This window comes from Oncorhynchus kisutch, linkage group LG25 (assembly GCF_002021735.2).
Source record: "Oncorhynchus kisutch isolate 150728-3 linkage group LG25, Okis_V2, whole genome shotgun sequence".
Taxonomy (NCBI): domain Eukaryota; kingdom Metazoa; phylum Chordata; class Actinopteri; order Salmoniformes; family Salmonidae; genus Oncorhynchus; species Oncorhynchus kisutch.
The window spans coordinates 20011327-20029073 of NC_034198.2; the positions used below are offsets into that span (position 1 = coordinate 20011327).

The 17747-nt window shown below is 43.3% G+C and overlaps 1 protein-coding gene across 2 annotated transcripts; it reads right to left on the bottom strand.

The window, feature by feature from the left end:
- Window positions 1-2320: 2320 nt before the first annotated feature.
- LOC109870432 (DNA-directed RNA polymerase III subunit RPC5-like) lies at window positions 2321-17594 on the bottom strand. 2 transcript variants are annotated; one of them, XM_020460943.2, is made up of 20 exons: window positions 17454-17594; window positions 15531-15630; window positions 15349-15399; window positions 15184-15261; window positions 14916-15031; window positions 14709-14791; window positions 14440-14597; window positions 14237-14356; window positions 14054-14139; window positions 13883-13927; window positions 13704-13795; window positions 13490-13610; window positions 13175-13256; window positions 12946-13005; window positions 12605-12762; window positions 12461-12522; window positions 11878-12368; window positions 9677-9754; window positions 9292-9417; window positions 2321-8963 (listed from the first exon to the last, which is right to left on the bottom strand). In XM_020460943.2, the coding sequence occupies exons 2-20, from the start codon at window positions 15567-15569 to the stop codon at window positions 8907-8909; spliced, it is 2103 nt and encodes a 700-aa protein (XP_020316532.1). In that variant the 5' UTR covers window positions 15570-15630; window positions 17454-17594; the 3' UTR covers window positions 2321-8906. The 2 variants fall into 2 exon arrangements, with proteins under 2 accessions (XP_020316532.1, XP_020316533.1); XM_020460944.2 differs by having other exon boundaries at window positions 11878-12365; window positions 17454-17578.
- Between the last annotated feature and the right edge of the window lie 153 nt (window positions 17595-17747).

Below are 17747 nucleotides of genomic sequence, written 5' to 3' on the forward strand. Positions count from 1 at the left end.
GAAGGTTATAGTGAAAATCTCAAAAGGAAGAGTTATAACTGGAAGTAGAAATATCCCCAGGTGAGGTGAAAGATGTTGTAAATACATTTATGTGTGTGATAATGTGATTTTTTAAATAAACAAATGTTGTATCGAGATGTAATATTTAGTCAAAGGATGGATTGATAGAATAATTTGTATGTTTAAGATAATGACTAAAGTATTCCACCCTGAAACCATATAATTGTATGAAATGTGTTAATGAGTCATTATTCAATAATGTGTGTGACTAGGCCATTGTGTTACTATTTCGCAATATGAGCTGGGTATAGTTGAGACATTCAAGGCCAACTGAACTTGTGATAACTCTGAAACCAATAACAGAAAAGAGGCCTCCCCAACCTAGGTAGGGTAGTAACTGTTAGAAATGGATAGGCCTGCAGAAGATAATGAGAAACTATGTGTTAGTATTGTGGAAAAATACAGCCCATCTAAAGGGAGGTGGAGTTTCTACTGATGTGATATTGCGTGCGTGCGTGAGAGAGATAAAAAGATTGTGTTCTCATTTTGAAGTCAGAGCGCTCTCTGAATAAAGTATTGATCTATTGCAGACTGGGACTTCGTCTAATTCTTCATTAACCGGGGCCTTACAACCTCTGGGAATTGGTCAAAGCTATAGTGATAGTTGAGTTCAACCATTGGGATAAAAATTCTCATGACAGTGGTCCCATGGTGTTTATACTTGCGTACTATTGTTTGTACAGATGAACGTGGTACCTTCAGGCATTTGGAAATTGCTCTCAAGGATGAACCAGACTTGTGGAGGTCTACACATTTTTTTCTGAGGTCTTGGCTGATTTCTTTTGATTTTCCAATGATGTCAAGCAAAGAGGCACTGAGTTTGAAGATAGACCTTGAAATACATCCACAGGTGCACCTCCAATTGCCTCAAATTATGTCAGTTAGCCTATCAGAAGCTTCTAAAGCCATTTTCTGGAATTTTCCAAGCTGTTTAAAGGCATAACTTAGTGTATGTAAACTTCTGACCCACTGGAATTGTGATACAGTGAATTATAAGTGAAATAACCTGCCTGTAAACAATTGTTGGAAAAATTACTTGTGTCATGCACAATGTAGATGTCCTAACCGACTTGCAAAAACTATAGTTTATTAACAAGAAATTTGTGGAGTGGTTGAAAAACAAGTTTTAATGGCTCCAACCTAAGTGCATGTAAACCTCCGACTTCAACTGTACCTGGCTCGGTTGCAATGGCATGTCCTGATGGCAACTACATTGCCTGGAACAATAATGAAAAGACTACCTAACAAGTCCCCTCCTCCCACTCTTGCAGAATAAGTGTGTATCTGGTTACCTTTCTATGTATCTGGACTGGTCTGGTGGCACTCTGTCCTTTCACAGTCTCCTCTGACGCACTGAACCACCACACCAAATTCACTGAGCCCCTCTATCCAGGGTTTGGAGTTTGTGAAGGCTCTTCGGTGTCCCTGTAAGACGGAGAACAGCACTCTGTGGGTGTCCTGAGTCGTCAAGCTCCGGTTCAAACACAAACGTGCCATACATTTGCACATATTTTTTCTTCACATAAAACATGACCTTGTATAATCGGGTAACCCAGAAGTAAAATCTTGTGTACATGCAGAATCTGCCCACGGGAGATGAGTCCTTGTGTGGGACACATGTACTACACTTCATTCACTGCTGTTTATATGGTAATGTTGTATGTAATTGGCATCTGCTAAATGTTTGTGTATGTAACATTAACTGTCCTATGATGCTGTTGATAGTAATCAAGGAATAAAATAGATTACCATTGAGTCCACACATCACTCCTTTAATCTGAGTGACTGTTAACAGATGTATTTTACAGTTACTGTAAATGTCAACTACAGTGTTCTTGGCAGACATGTTGATAAGGCTTGTAACAGTGGAGGCTGGTGGGAGGGGCTAAACTGGGGTCAGTCCCTGCACCTCTCCTGTTCCTCTGACTCACCTTAGACCTCACCACAAAATGTACCTTAGATCTGAGTCATCCAACTCAAAGGTCTTTAATTCTACAGGTTTAAAAATGGAACTGGCCATTGTAACTAACTGGCCAGAGTAGACTGAATGACAGATGAAAGGGGCTGTGTTCTCTCCATTACAATTCAGTGAATCACTTATCACCACTAAAAGATCCTGTTTCCCTCTGTCATTTGTGTCTGCTGTTTCTCATTAAATCACATCAAGACCTGTACATCAACGGGCATGTAATACTGACCTATCAGGCAATACACTCCTGTGTGTGACAGCTTATCTCAAGGATATGAACATCAGACAATAGGCTTTCCATTATTGCAATTTTTATTGAGCAAAAAAACATACCAATGGAAAAATAACCAGCAGCCTATTGAGATCATTGATCAAATTAATACACCTGAAAAACCTGAATATTGCATGGACAGAATGTTGTGGAATGCTTCAGACGGTTGCACTGATTGTGCAAGTCTTCATGAAATGCCAGATAGCTTTTTTCAACATCAACAAAAGCATCTACAGTCAGAAAAACATACAACTTTGTCTAATTTGACCTCTTATATTAATATCAGTGATTACTTATTTTGTCCTGAATGTCTGCAGAGGCACTTTTATAGAGACCTAAGATGGGAGCAAGGAGCAACACAGCAGTAAGCATATCTTAACCAAATCAAACCAGGTCCAAACAATGCTGGCAGATATTTTAACATGTACTCTGTTAGCTTCCTTTGAATGCGCCAACAATTAAATCCACTCATCTCCCAGACATCGCCAATCCTCTTTTCTTCTCAAAACTCTAACCGTTAAATAATAGCAAACCAATCGACATTCAATTGTTTTTATTCACATTTTCCACGAGGATCCACTACCACGTGCATAACTGTCTAGTTTTGAAATATGTCTATCGAATATAAAATGAATTTGTTTAAGTTTCTTTCAAAGTAACACTCACCTCCACAGTTTAAAGGATTTGCTACCAGGCTGCGTCACATCCAGCTGCGAATGGAAGTCCCATAGGGCGGTGCACAATTGGCCCAGCCTCGAAGGGGTTTGGCCGGGGTAGGCTGTCATTGTAAATAAGAATTTGTTCTTAACTGACTTGCCTAGTTAAATAAAAGGTTAAATAAAAAAGTAAGTTTTATTCAGACAGTATTTGGTTGTAAATTGCAATAACTTCAACACCAATTCACTTCTGTATTATAATTCACCTCAGTCCTCGGCACACTCCTCTCTTTTAGTTGACTCACAACAGTAGTTTAATGTGTCTATCTACTCATGTTGATCCAACTATTAATTGATTGCTGTACAACAATCAGTTTTATAGACTAATTGTTTAGGAACAAAACCAACACGTGTGCAACTATGGGGGAAAATAGATTGGGGGGGGGGGGGGGGGGGGGGGGGCGGGGTTAGCCCTTAGACTGTTGACATGTCAATTATATTCTCCAAATGTTTATTGAAAACATACATTTGCACAATGAGCACTTGTCTCCTCAAATACATCATTAGAGTTGTTGGTTAGCTAGCTTGTGAATTTTTGCCATAATAGCATAGAAATTACATCAGTCAAAACACGACATGGTATCATTAACCTTTTGACGCGTAAGTTCTAAATATTAATACACGGGCCTTACAGAGGGAGTTTTTAGCATGCGGTACCAGAATTCTATCCTGCTGTTGGGAGAATTTGATTGTTGCATTTTGTCGCTATTCTCTACACCCTGCATTGTATCAATACTGCAATGTCTGCTTCATATGAGGCTTTATAAAACGTTATTCCTATAATAGTAGCAGTGAGTATCTATAGTATTATAATTATATTATGTATATTACATGTATTATTATCTGAAAAAGGCTTTGGTATTAGCCTGTATGCTGGGCTGCGTGTGAGATAGTGCCTCAGGTTTCCCACCCTAAATCCGGTGTATTTGATGCAATAGTGGCATACAACAAGTGAGCGTAGTATGAGCATATATAGCACATATGCCGAACATGTCTAAGGCCGGGAAAGGCTGGCATCCTAAATACTTTCTCTTCATTTTAAAAAATGACACATTTATTCTCCCCTGGAAAAACTAGGCTTTAGCGGTGGCTACATTTCATCACCATGTCAATGTATATCACCACTGGACATGTAGCCTACAGAGGCCTGCCTCGTCACCAAGCGAGGAAGATATTTCTCAAATGCGCTGAGGAGTATTATGGCTTGGATAGGTTTTAGCCTGGTCGAGGAGAATGAGAACAGGGTGGTGGACAAAGTCATGTAAGCAACAAAGTGAGGTAGTTTGTGCAGGCGATCAGATTGAATGGGGCGTAAGTCTAATCAACTATGTTGTATGCAGAGAACGTGGCATGATGAAGCGAGGATGTAGATATAATGGGTTATCGTAAACTGTGGAGCATGACAGGATTAAGCTTTGGTGCCATCTAAGGGGATGAATGTTGTGGGTCAGTTATCATTCTCCTTCCAAAACTTGGTTACATTTATATAAACTAAGTACACAGTATATTTATAGTTTATAAACTTCTGTGTTTGCCCCCCATGTATTGATAGATCCCATCATAGTAATATTTCCGCCATCCTATTCCCCCACGATACCTTCCCCCATGCACTGAAACCCCCCCACAAATTAAATGAATGCCACTCAAACTCCACTAAAATGGTTTCAACCAAATCGGTCAGCCCTATTCGTGCTACGGCTAGGCAATAGGCTTGTATTTGGGTGATAATCTATGAGGCGATAACATTTTTGGGGGGCTTTGTGATTGGTCAAAAACTGTAAACTTGTCATGTTCTCTGGTAACAAGCTCATGCAGATTTGTAATGTGCTGAAAAGTGGCCAAACTAACATGATATTTTCTGGGCAATGGGTGCAACCATCTTTGACTTTGTTTATTTGCGTCTTATGCCGCGTTCAAAACAACTTGGAACTCGGAAAAATACAAGGTAAAATCATGACCTTCACGTCGGAAAGTGAGAGCTTTAGAAAGAGGCACCGAGTTGTACGGCGTTCAAATTTAATTTTCACCAGTCGGAGCTCATTATTTTTCAGAGTTCCCAGTGGTTTTCAATACACTGAAGTCGGAGATTTCCAATTTCCCAGTTTTGAATGCGGCATTATAGTGAAGTCGCCTTCTGGGATTAGGGAGTTCTCGCAAAATGTAAAAAAAAACATGGCTGCCATCATAAAGAATGTAGCTGCTTTTAGCTTAGCTGACACGCATTTATTTTCTAAACATGACATTCGTCTTTTGTGCTCGCCAGAGATGTGGTATATTGTGAACTAGTCTGCCTGTTAGGTCGCCAACTTGTGTTAGACTGGTTTATTGAATCAGTTTGAGCTGTGGATGTGTTCCGTGTGATGAAGTTCGCTTTTATCTTTTACAATAAACTTTATTCCTCCATTTGACCTTTTAAGACCTTTACTTTCCATCAGTACAAAAAAATATTTAGATGCTGTTCAGACAACAATGGTGTTTAGACGTTTGTTGCGTCATACGTTATGTTGCTACTGTTCCAATCACGTATTTGAGATCGTACGCTGCAGGGACCACTCAATATTGATCACCAATAAGTGATTGTATGCATCAAGCTGAAACGAGCCACCCACACTGCAACTTGTCATTGTTGCTAGCTATCTGACCATTCACAATCATAACAACTTACGCCTTCCAGCCACATCGATGCGCGCATCATTTTCGCGATGTCAGCCGGGGGAGGTGAATAGTAAAATGACAAATGTTTGTTATTTTTTATATTTTAAAGGCCACTATCAGGTTAAAATCATTGGACTGGGCCTCCCGAGTGACACAGCGGTACAAGGCACTGTATCGCAGTGCTAAAGGTGTCACTATAGACCCGGGTTCATGCCTGGGCTGTATCACAACCGGCCGGGATAGGGAGTCCCATAGGGCGTGCACAATTGGCCCAGCGTAGTCCAGGTTAGGGGAGGATTCGGTCGGCTTATCGTGCTCTAGCGACTACTTATGGCGGGCCGGGCGCCTGCAGGCTGACCTCTGTCGTCAGTTGAACTGTGTTTTCCACCGACACAGTGGTGCAGCTGGTTTCTGGGTTAAGCGGGCGGGTGTTAACTTCTTATGGCTGCAGGGGCAGTATTGAGTAGCTTGGATGAAAGGTGCCCAGAGGTGCCCAGAGTAGACGGCCTGCTCCTCAGTCCCAGTTGCTAATATATGCATATTATTATTGGATAGAAAACACTCTGAAGTTTCTAAAACGGTTTGAATGATGTCTGTGAGTATAACAGAACTCATATGGCAGGCAAAAACCAGAGAAAAAAATCCAAACAGGAAGTGGGAAATCTGAGGTTGGTCGATTTTCAACCCAGCCCCTATTGAATACACAGTGGGATAATGGTTATGTTGCACTTCCCAAGGCTTCCAACAGATGTCAACCGTCTTTAGAAACTTGAATGAGGCTTCTACTGTGATGTGGGGCCGGGTGAGAGCTCTTTGAGTCAGTGGTCTGGCAGAGCGCCATGTCCTGGTCACACGCATTTCACATGAGAGCGACCTGCGTTCCAGTGCTTTTCTACAGACAATGGAATTCTCCGGTTGGAACCTTATTGAAGATTTATGATAAAAACATCCTAAAGATTGATTCTATACTTAGTTTGACATGTTTCTACGACCTGTAATTTAAGAAGCGCAGTTTGGCAGGTCATGTTTCGGAGGACGCATGACTCGACCTTCACCTCCCAAGCCCGCTGGAGAGTTGCAGCGATGAGACAAGATCGAAATTGTGGAGAAAAAAAATAAAATCAATTGGACTATGAACTGCATTCACTTGTTTCCTTAGCAGACACCACCCTCCGTCTACTAAAATACTTCTATTTAATTTCTTAATTACATTTTTTAGGTAATTTTCTTAACGACATTGTTGGTTAAGGGCTTGTAAGTAAGCATTTCACTGTAAGGTGTTGTTGTATTTGAAGCATGTGACAAATACAATTTGATTTGCTTAATAATTCAAAAACAAAATAATTAAGGATCACTATCAAAATTGTCTAATTTCTCAATGGCATAGTACAGTCGTGGCCAAAAGTTGAGAATGACACAAATATTAATTTCCACAACGTTTGCTGCTTCAGTGTCTTTAGATATTTTTGTCAGATGTTACTATGGAATAATGAAGTATAATTACAGGCATTTCACAAGTGTCTAAGGCCTTTATTGACAATTACATCAAGTTGATGCAAAGAGTCAATATTTGCAGTGTTGACCCTTTGTTTTCAAGACCTCTGCAATCCGCCCTGTCATGCTGTCAATTAACTTCTGGGCCACATCCTGACTGATGGCAGTCCATTCTTACATAATCAATGCTTGGAGTTTGTCAGATTTTGTTTTTTGTTTGTTTGTCCACCCGCCTCTTGAGGATTGACCTCAAGTTCTCAATGGGATTAAGGTCTGGGGAGTTTCCTGGCCATGGACCCAAAATATTGATGTTTTGTTCCCCGAGCCACTTAGTTCTTAGGCAAAATTGTGAGAGCCCACTTCCTTGGCTGAGAAGCAACCCCACACATGAATGGCCTCAGGATGCTTTACTGTTGGCATGACACAGGACTGATGGTAGCGCTCACCTGGTCTTCTCCGGGCCATCTTTTTTCCGGATGCCCCAAACAATCGGAAAGGGGATTCATCAGAAACTGTGACTTTACCCCAGTCCTCAGCAGTCCAATCCCTATACCTTTTGCAGAATATCTGTCTATCCCTGATGTTTTTCCTGGAGAGAAGTGGCTTCTTTGCTGCCCTTCTTGACACCAGGCCATCCTCCAAAAGTCTTCGCCTCACTGTGCGTGCAGATGCACTCACACCTGCCTGCTGCCATTCCTGAGCAAGCTCTGTACTGGTGGTGGCCCAGTCCCGCACCTGAATCAACTTTAGGAGATGGTCCTGGCGCTTGCTGGACTTTCTTGGGCTCCCTGAAGCCAATTGAAGCGCAATTGAACCGCTCTCCTTGAAGTTCTTGATGATCCGATAAATGGTTGATTTAGGTGCAATCTTACTGGCAGTAATATCCTTGCCTGTGAAGCCCTTTTGTGCAATGCAATGATGGTGGCACATGTTTCCTTGCAGGTAACCATGGTTGACAGAGGAAGAACAGACTGGAAGCTTTAGAAGGAGGGTGGTGCTTATTCAAACTCAATCAGCATGACAAGAGTGATCTCCAGCCTTGTCCTCGTCAACACTCACACCTGTGTTAACGAGAGAATCCCTGACATGATGTCAGCTGGTCCTTTTGTGGCAGGGCTGAAATGCAGTGGCAATGTTTTGGGGGGATTCAGTTCATTTGCATGGCAAAGAGGGACTTTGCAATTAATTGCAATTCATCTGATCACTTTTCATAACATTCTGGAATATATGCAAATTGCCATGATACAAAATGAGGCAGCAGACTTTGTGAAAATGAATATGTGTGTCATTCAAAACTTTTGGTACAGTGTTCCCCGATCCATTCCTCGAGTACCTCCAGGACTGCACATTTGTGCTCAGACCCTGAACCAGCCCACCTACATTAGTTGGATCAAGTGTAACGGTTCTGTATTGTCTCAGTCATATACATCTCCTCTGCTCCTGCTCCAGCCCTTAGCATGAATATGGAAGGTCTTCTGTCCAATAGATCGGCTACGTTTGGGCCAAGCTTAGAAGTGACTTCTTTAGCTGCATTAATTAACAACAAGTGTCATGTTCTGACCGGAGCAGATGACGGACATATCATTCCTCCAATCCCAGTCCGGAGAGCTGGGGGCAGGAGGGCTACAATTGGTTTGTGTGTCTGGCTGTCCCGCCTCCCCGTACAGAGCCCTCCCACTAGGCTCTGGGGGAGTGGGTTTGGTTGGTTGATGGTGGCCACAGGGGCGTGTCCTCAACCCTGTCAGGACTGTAGGGTACCCTTGAGGTACCACATCCCTCCAAAGCTCACACAGCACTCCTAATAAGAAAGGACCAGAGAACATAGGTTAGAAACACAGCTGGTTCTTGAGACAGTTCTGAAGGGGTTCCTAGAGCTTTGCAACTGTGTCAACTCTGTACACACTCAGTTACTCAATGGCAACTCTATTATAAGTTGGTTCTAGAACCCATTCTAAAGCTGGTTCCAGAGCTTATTATAAAGTTGGTTCTAGAACCCATTCTAAAGCTGGTTCCAGAGCCTATTATAAAGTTGGTTCTAACAGCCCATTCTAGAGCCTGTTTCTAAAGCCAGTTTGAGACGCTGTTCAACAGTCTGTTCTATAACTATGTTCGGAGACCAGTCGTACCTTAAGCAGGCGGTCCACATCATCCTTGGTAACCTGGTCTCCCATCTCCTGCGTCAGCCTGGTCTGGATCACGTTCCTCCTCACCCGGTAGTTCTTCATGAAGATCTCATACAGGACCTGACGATGCTGAGGGGCAGGACATACAAGATCTTGAAATGTTGACAGTAGAAATGGGTCCTTTAAACACATCCTGATCAAGTCAGAGAAGGCAAACGGCTTAAGACATGATCAATGTATTTCTGCATGACTACAAACCATAATACAGGACATACACATACTCAGAGTGATTCTGTGGGTGCAGTAGGAATGTGGAACAAAAAGGGGAAAAAAAACATTTGTACAGACTTGATTAAAAGAACCCCACCCGGGCCCCTGTTGTTGTTACCTTGTCGAAGGTCTCTCCTGTCTCCCACACTGCAAACACCTTCTGTTCATCAGCAGCTGCTGTGCTCTGGGCTGGAAACTACAGGGAAGAAAAGAGGAAGGAAACAACTATTGAAGAGAATGACAACTGAAGAAACTAAGGGGACAGGAAAGAAACCGCTGCAGTGAACCTCACAATCTCATTTCACTTAGATTTACAGACTGAAGACCTTTTTTTTATTTATACAACACTTCGGATTATTCCCAATCCCCAAAAAACACTGAGGCAATGCACATCTACAGACAGGCATGCTGTGTTCATAAGATGACTAAGTTGCTCTTGGTAAGAGCATCTGTAAATGACCAAAACAAATAAACCAATCACTAAATTAACCCTCTCCACTCCCTGTAGGCATTAACCCCTGCTGGGATAGGATGAAGTTGCCCTCCGTCTGCCTAATGTTTACGGTTAATCTGATCCTAGATCTGTGATTATGGCTAATTTCTAACCAGTAATAAGCTTTGTCCTCTCAGCCAATAACAGAAGCTATTTAACAGTGGGCTGGTTTCCTCCACCCCTCCAGGGTCTAAAACCCTACCACCCCCTGAGGAGAGAGAGGATAAGAACCTAAGCCAGGTTGAAAGGGGATCGGATAGGAGGGAGAAGATGAGCTCCACCTTTTGCTGCGATTACAGCTGTAAGTCGCTTGGGGTATGTCTCTATCTGTTTTGCACATCGAGAGACTGAAATATTTTCCCATTCCTCCTTGCAAAACAGCTCGAGCTCAGTGAGGTTGGATGGAGAGCATTTGTGAACAGCAGTTTTCAGTTCTTTCCACAGATTCTCGATTGGATTCAGGTCTGGACTTTGACTTGGCCATTCTAACACCTGGATATGTTTATTTTTGAACCATTCCATTGTAGATTTTGCTTTATGTTTTGGATCATTGTCTTGTTGGAAGACAAATCTCCGTCCCAGTCTCAGGTCTTTTGCAGACTCCATCAGGTTCTTCCAGAATGGTCCTGTATTTGGCTCCATCCATCTTCCCATCAATTTTAACCATCTGCCCTGTCCCTGCTGAAGAAAAGCAGGCCCAAACCATGATGCTGCCACCACCATGTTTGACAGTGGGGATGGTGTGTTCAGGGTGATGAGCTGTGTTGCTTTTAACAGACCTCTGAGACTATCACAGTGCAGGTGCATTTATACGGAGACTTGATTACACACAGGTGGATTGTATTTATCATCACTAGTCATTTAGGTCAACATTGGATCATTCAGAGATCCTCACTGAACTTATGGAGAGAGTTTGCTGCACTGAAAGTAAAAGGGGCTGAATAATTTTGCACACCCAATTTCAGTTTTTGATTTGTTAAAAAAGTTTGAAATATCCAATAAATGTTGTTCCACTTCATGATTGTGTCCCACTTGTTGATTCTTCACAAAAAAATACAGTTTTATATCTTTATGTTTGAAGCCTGAAATGTGGCAAAAGGTTGCAAAGTTCAAGGGGGCCGAATACTTTCGCAAGGCACTGTAGGGGTCTTGGTATTAATGCGAACAATGTTCATTCAACTGTTTCTCTGATATGTCTTAATTCCATAGGACACAACAATGAGAGCAAAGTTTGAAGAGCCACACCTCACAGGAAAATGTAGGCTTCACCTAAGGTACAGTGCAGGCCAGTGGGTTGTAGTTCAATTGAACAGCTAGATTCTACAATCCCACAGCCATCAGGCTCTATTCAGAGCTTAACCTGAGAAGGCCAACCCTCCAGTGCATCACTGCTCTCTACTACCTACTTACTACCCTCAGGAGCAAAGTTGGTGTGCTGCTACAGGGATAGGTCACATACCAAAACCACCGTTAGTTTGTTATTCTGTTTAAGAAAGGTGATAGCCGCACTCCGGAGGCAAGCAAGAGACCACCATTCAGGAGTAGCAGAGAGCCCAGGGAGGCTAAGTTTCATCTGGCTGGGAGCCTAACGCCGATCTCTTTAGTTCAGGGAGAGGATTTGTTTCTTTGAATATCCAGGCTTACTCATCGGGTGGAAGAATAGGCCTGTCTAACTGAAATCCTTCAGTACCACAGTGGGTTGTCAGTTAACGCTTTCTAGTGGAACTAACCCCATCCCCAGCCTTATGTCCTTTTCACAATCTTAAACCAAGACCAAACCTCATCGGATACTAATCCTGTAGCAGGGTTAGGGATCTAATACTCACAGGCACCAGTATCTGTTTGCAGTGGCTCATCAGTATAGTATCCTGTAGCAGGCGGTCTGAGATGGAGTGGAACAGGCTGTCTCCGGGAGGCAGGGAGGCCAGGTGGAGGTTGAACAGCCTCTTGACTTCGCTCAGCGTCAGCACATGCTGCTTCCTGAACATGTTCCACACAAAGTCCCTCAGCTCAGGTGACGGTGAGGGCATGGGAGTCCTGCCGTGCCCGTTATGAGGATTCAAGGCAGCGGAAGTGGCGGCGGATGGGTAACCGTTTACCAACCCGTTAGGGAGAGCGGAGGAGGATGTGTCCATGGGTTCGTCTTCACCGTCGCTGACAGGTTCCTCTTTGACTCTGACCGCGGCTCCACTGCTCGGTCCGGCTCCACCCTTTCCCTGTCGACGAGCGCTCAGGTCCTTCTGAAGAGAGGGCTGGTTCTGTCGTGCACGCTCATGGGCTGCCTTCAGACGCTGCTCGCCACTCACGTGCATAGCTTCTTTAACAGAGAGGCACACAGTTTTCAGCTAGAGACACATAAATACCTTATGCCAGAGGGACTTTCCTCATGAGCACACAATCAGTACACACCTGTTTGTGGGTCCTTTTTGGATACCAGGTCCTCCTTAGAGAAGTTGAAGACCTTCTCCAATCTGCAAACACAAAACCACCATGAACAATAAAATCAACCCACAGTCTCTTTGATAGTGTGTGTTCGCAAATATCGTATCTTACTTGCTCTGTATCCCAATCCACAGCATGTGCTGCCGCTGGGCCACGTCAGGGTGCTTTTTGATGAAGTCACTGTCGCTTGGCAACAGGAACTCCCAGCCACGGTTTATACGAGGCACCGCCATGTGTTCCAAGAAGTCCTTCACATCCTCCGGCAGGAGCTGAAAATAATAGGTGTGAACAGACATGTAGTAACACCCTCTAGGGCTAACTGTTAGTGAGTGTGTTACACCATGTACTTTAAATAAAGTTGTACTTTAATTGTGTATATCCATCTTTGGCCAGGTGAGAGACTATAGGTCTATGTATCACTAGTAGTATCAACTGTTTAAACAGCTGATTACCTTGATGATGGCTGTGACCTCCTTCCTCATCACTGAGCGCTCCTGAGTGAATCTCCACATCTGAAAAGAGAAACAGATAATTAACAGGATTCAAAAGACAAATTTTTTAAAACATTTCACCATGAAGTCTCTTGAAATTTGAATCTGTGTCGTGTGGTACATTTGACTGTGGACCTGTGCAGGAAGATGTGCTATGAGATATGGTAGGGATATACACAGTGTGACCCACCACAAAGTCTCTTCCTCGACACAGCACCTCAGCAGGCACACCACTGTGGGGACTACAGCTGTTCTTAGGATACAGCACATCACTGAGTGAAGAAAAAAAACTGTTCAATTGGTTTCAGGAACATGACCTGAAATATTTCTGGGACAATATAAATATATTTTTAGTATTCAAGCATAATCTCTGTTCATGAAATCACATATCTAGTTATTGAAAAACTAAACCAGAATTAGAACTACATTTTGGATCGATTTGATTTTGATCTGTGAACCTAGTCCCTAGGGCCTAGTGCCTCCAGTCCTGCTCTGCTGGTCTCACCTCTTGACCACCCAGTTGCCCTGCACCAGTAGCGCCACCTGCTGGATGCAGCGCAGCACCGCAGTGGAGTCTGTCCCAGGGGTCAACAAACCCATCAGGTTGGCAAACGGTATCACTTTGACTAGAGGTGAGGAGAGAAATGGAAAGAATAAGATGGAGAAAAGCATGTACAAATACTTCAATTTCCATTAAGGTTAGTAGTTAGTGAGCGTACCGTTCTTCAACAGGGTTTTGACCTGGTCACCTAGCGGCAGGGTCCGGAGCTGGGCCATGGACAGCATGTTACTGGGACCTACGGGCCTCACACTGATACACACACAGGACATCGGTTTCATACCTGAAATGTTACAACATGGAGTAGTACATTACACACTTCATGTAAGTGTTACTTACATCTTCTCCTCTGTGATAGGGGGCATGAGCATTGCCAGGTACTCCCTGAGAGAAGAGAGAGATGAATAAAGGGAGTGGGAGGAAAGAGACATAAGGGAGGTCACACAAAAGCAGCACAAAAATAAAGCAAAAGCAGACACTTAAATAGGGACACTACGTGTTAGTACTCACTTTGGTGTTTTTACCAGTTCTGTGTTCTCAGAGCCTCCCATGGCCTGGCAGTACAGGTATTGCCTCTCGTGGTCCGAACGGCCATCCTAAACACACACACACACAAGGTAGGTGTTGAATTGGTACTGGCAGTGACTTGGATTCACAGAGGTCAGAAAAGAGTGCATGAGAACGCCTCATTACGTTGAGGCCGTGGTAGTGCAGGTAGACCCAGGGCTCCTCTGCCTGTTTCTTCTGAAGGAAGTCGTACGACTGGATACGCCGCTGACGAGCCTGGTCCGACTCAGGACGGGAAAACCTCACCTAGAGCGAAGAAACGGAGCTCAACAATTGTTTTAAGAGGATCATTGTGCGAGAACTGTGATTGTAACTGTGTGTTTCCTTACAGTGACGGCCTTGACGTCTTCCTCCACCTCATCCTGAGAAGAGTCTCCCCCTTCGTTAGCGGCCTCCCGCTCTCTGTGTTTGCCGTCAGCCTTATCCAGATAGGAGAAGCTGGGTCGCATCTGAAGGATACCCTGCAGCGGTGTGATGTGGAGCTCCCCTGGTGACAACACAGGTCAGTGACAAACATTTAGATATTGACACTAACATAAAGAGCAATGACAGTGCTGATGAGGGCTGATTGGATATGAATGTACAGAAACACAGCTACCTTTCCTGAAGACAGCAGCAGCGTATCTGGAGGTGTTGGTTGTGGACTGGATGGATGTGAACGTCTGTTTGTCCATCATCTTCCTGCAAGGAGATTGATCAATGGTCAGTGTCAATTCCCAGCATGCCACATACACAACTGAGACGTAAGGACTGACAGAGTACTAAGAAGTGAACCAGCACAACGTTTACTAACTATTGCACTCACACAGAGTAGGTGTTGGAGTCCTCTGAGGTGGTTCCGTCCACGTTGAGGGCGATCTGCTCTCCTTTACTTCGACAGTAGTTAGGACTCAGAGTGTTAATGGCCATCTCCAACTCCACCTACAGGGAGACAAATTGTAATCTAAGAATGTTTTATAATTAACAGGCTGATATGTTTTATAATTAACAGGCTGATCCAAGATAGATCATAAGTTGTCATTTAGGTATCAATGGGAGATGGAAATCTCTTTAACAAGGGAGCCCTGTCACACCTTCTGCTGCTTGGGCTTGATCTTGGCAGATAGATGAGTGACATCATCATAGGTCATAGAGGAAGGGCGAACTGGATACTATAAAAGGAGAAAAAAATCAAGATAAAGGTTAACGACAAACATATCAAATCGACACAGCTTGATGCCGAATAGATGTAGATTTACCTGGAACAGATATAGCTTGTCCGCAAGGCTGTTAGCTAGGTATACATCAATCTGAAGACAGAAAGAGAAGGCTTGGGTTCATATTCTTTTCATCACTCATCATCGCCTTGCCAAGAAAATCAAACCTAGGCTTGGGCAGAAACATACTGGTAAATGGGGAACTGGGGAAACTAGTCACTCACCTCTTGTATGATGGGGTCATCGTCCTCCTCACTGGCCATAGTGAGGGGAGAGGTCTGGGGGAGATGTCAAAGAAGAGCAGCAGACCTCTGGGGACCCAACCTAGGATGAAAGAAATGCTGAGTGACTGAGACACTCAGACTAACAGAGGCTACTTTCCAATAAATATATCAAGGGTCTTATTCTGGTTACAAGATCGATGCTTGGCTTCCGGTTGACAAAAATAATTTTGCTATTTTGTCCATAATAATCTCATCATGTAAACTACACGTGCAGATACAGTTCTCATTATCACAGTCTGTGATCCCAACATGTTTCAAGCACACCCCCGTAGTCCCTGTTCCTAAGAACTCAAAGGTAACCTGCCTAAATGACTATTGTACCATGGGACTCAAATCTGGAACCATGAAAACCCTGGATCCACTCCAATTCGCATAACGCCCCAACAGATCCACAGACAACTCAATCCCTATTGCACTGCTCTCTCCCACCTGGACAAGAGGAATACCTATGTGAGAATGCTGTTCATTGACTACAGTTGAGCGTTCAATACCGTAGTCCATCCAAGCTCGGGACCCTGGAACTTAACACCTCCCTCTGCAACTTGATTCTGGACTTTGATGGGCCACCCTCAAGTGGTGAGGGTAGGTAACAACATCTGCCCTCTAACCCTCAACACTGGGGTCCTCAGGGGTGCGTGCTTAGTCCCCTCCTGTACTCCATGTTCACCCACGACTGTTTCGCCATGAAAGACTCCAACACCATCATCAAGTTTGCTGAGACGATGATTAGACTACAGGGAGGATGTCAGACACAACAACCGCTTTCACACTCTCCATAAAAGCTGCTACTACTCTGTTTATTATCGATCCTGTTTGCCTAGTCACTTTTACCCCTACCCACATATTTTTTTTACCTTTATTTAACTAGGCAAGTCAGTTAAGAACAAATTGTTATTTTCAATGATGGCCTAGAAACAGTGGGTTAACTGCCTGTTCAGGAGCAGAACAAGATTTGTAACTTGTCAGCTCGGGGATTTGAATTTGCAACCTTCCGGTTACTAGTCCAACGCTCCAACCACTAGGCTACCCTGCCGCACCAACCTCAACTACCTCGTACCTTCTTGTATATAGCCTTGTTATTCATTACTTTTAAAAACTCTGCATTGTTGGTCAATAAGTTAGCAGTTCACAGTCAAGTCTACACACCTGTTGTGTTTTGGCAATGTGACAAATAACATTTAATTAGGTAAACAACAAGCTTAAGGACAAAACCCACAGACAACTGGTCGAGTAAATGTAATTGTACTCAACATTCTGGCTGGTAAGGAACATTTCCCCTATTTAGCAGACTAACTATAACGTTACCAATGTTACCAAAGTGTGTTACAGACTGATTAATTAGACTACCATCGAGCTAGCTAACGTTAGCTACAGACACACATTATCACTATAAGCAACATAGCTAACTAGCCAACAACTAGCCATGTAGCTAAGTTAAAGGTGTAAGAACGTAGCTAAATACCTTTATCATCGTGTGTAGTTATCGCAGTAAAATAACATCCGTTCGTGGAATTTGCTACCGTTAGCGTACATAGCTTATTTACATTGACACATCATGACAAGTCACCTGCTTAAGGCGGCTAACGTTAATAGCTAACTAGCTAGCATATCTGTGTTAGCGAGCTAGTCATTCGACCAAACCCAGTGAGTCAAAACGAATCATTAAACAAAACGAATTCGTGAATTAACAAGAGTAACGCGGTCCAAAACAGCAAACTAATTGTGGCTAGCTAACGTTATATCTGTAACGTTAGCTATTAATGTACCGAGCAATCAAAATAATTGAAAGTTATTTGCCAGGCCTCGATTGTTTTAAAATACATTTTCACTGGTATATCAATTAAACTGATGACTAAATCTCACCTGCCCATTTGACCGTTCCTCTCCGTTTATTTCATTCACGTTCACTTTAGGTGAGGTGGCTGTCTGCGAATGATGCCATGTTGCTTGGCTTGTAGAGCTTCACACAGACATGGCCACACGTGGGGAGGAGCTGCTATTTCTGTTCCCACAATGCAAAGCGATAAAAACGTAAACTTTTTTTTGCCTGCAGATGTCGCAAAAGCTCTTAAAATAAGATCATGTACTTGATGTCATAATACCGTGTGTGAAATTGAGTAGCATTGCTACGTTTTGTTAATACAGTGTATACATAAT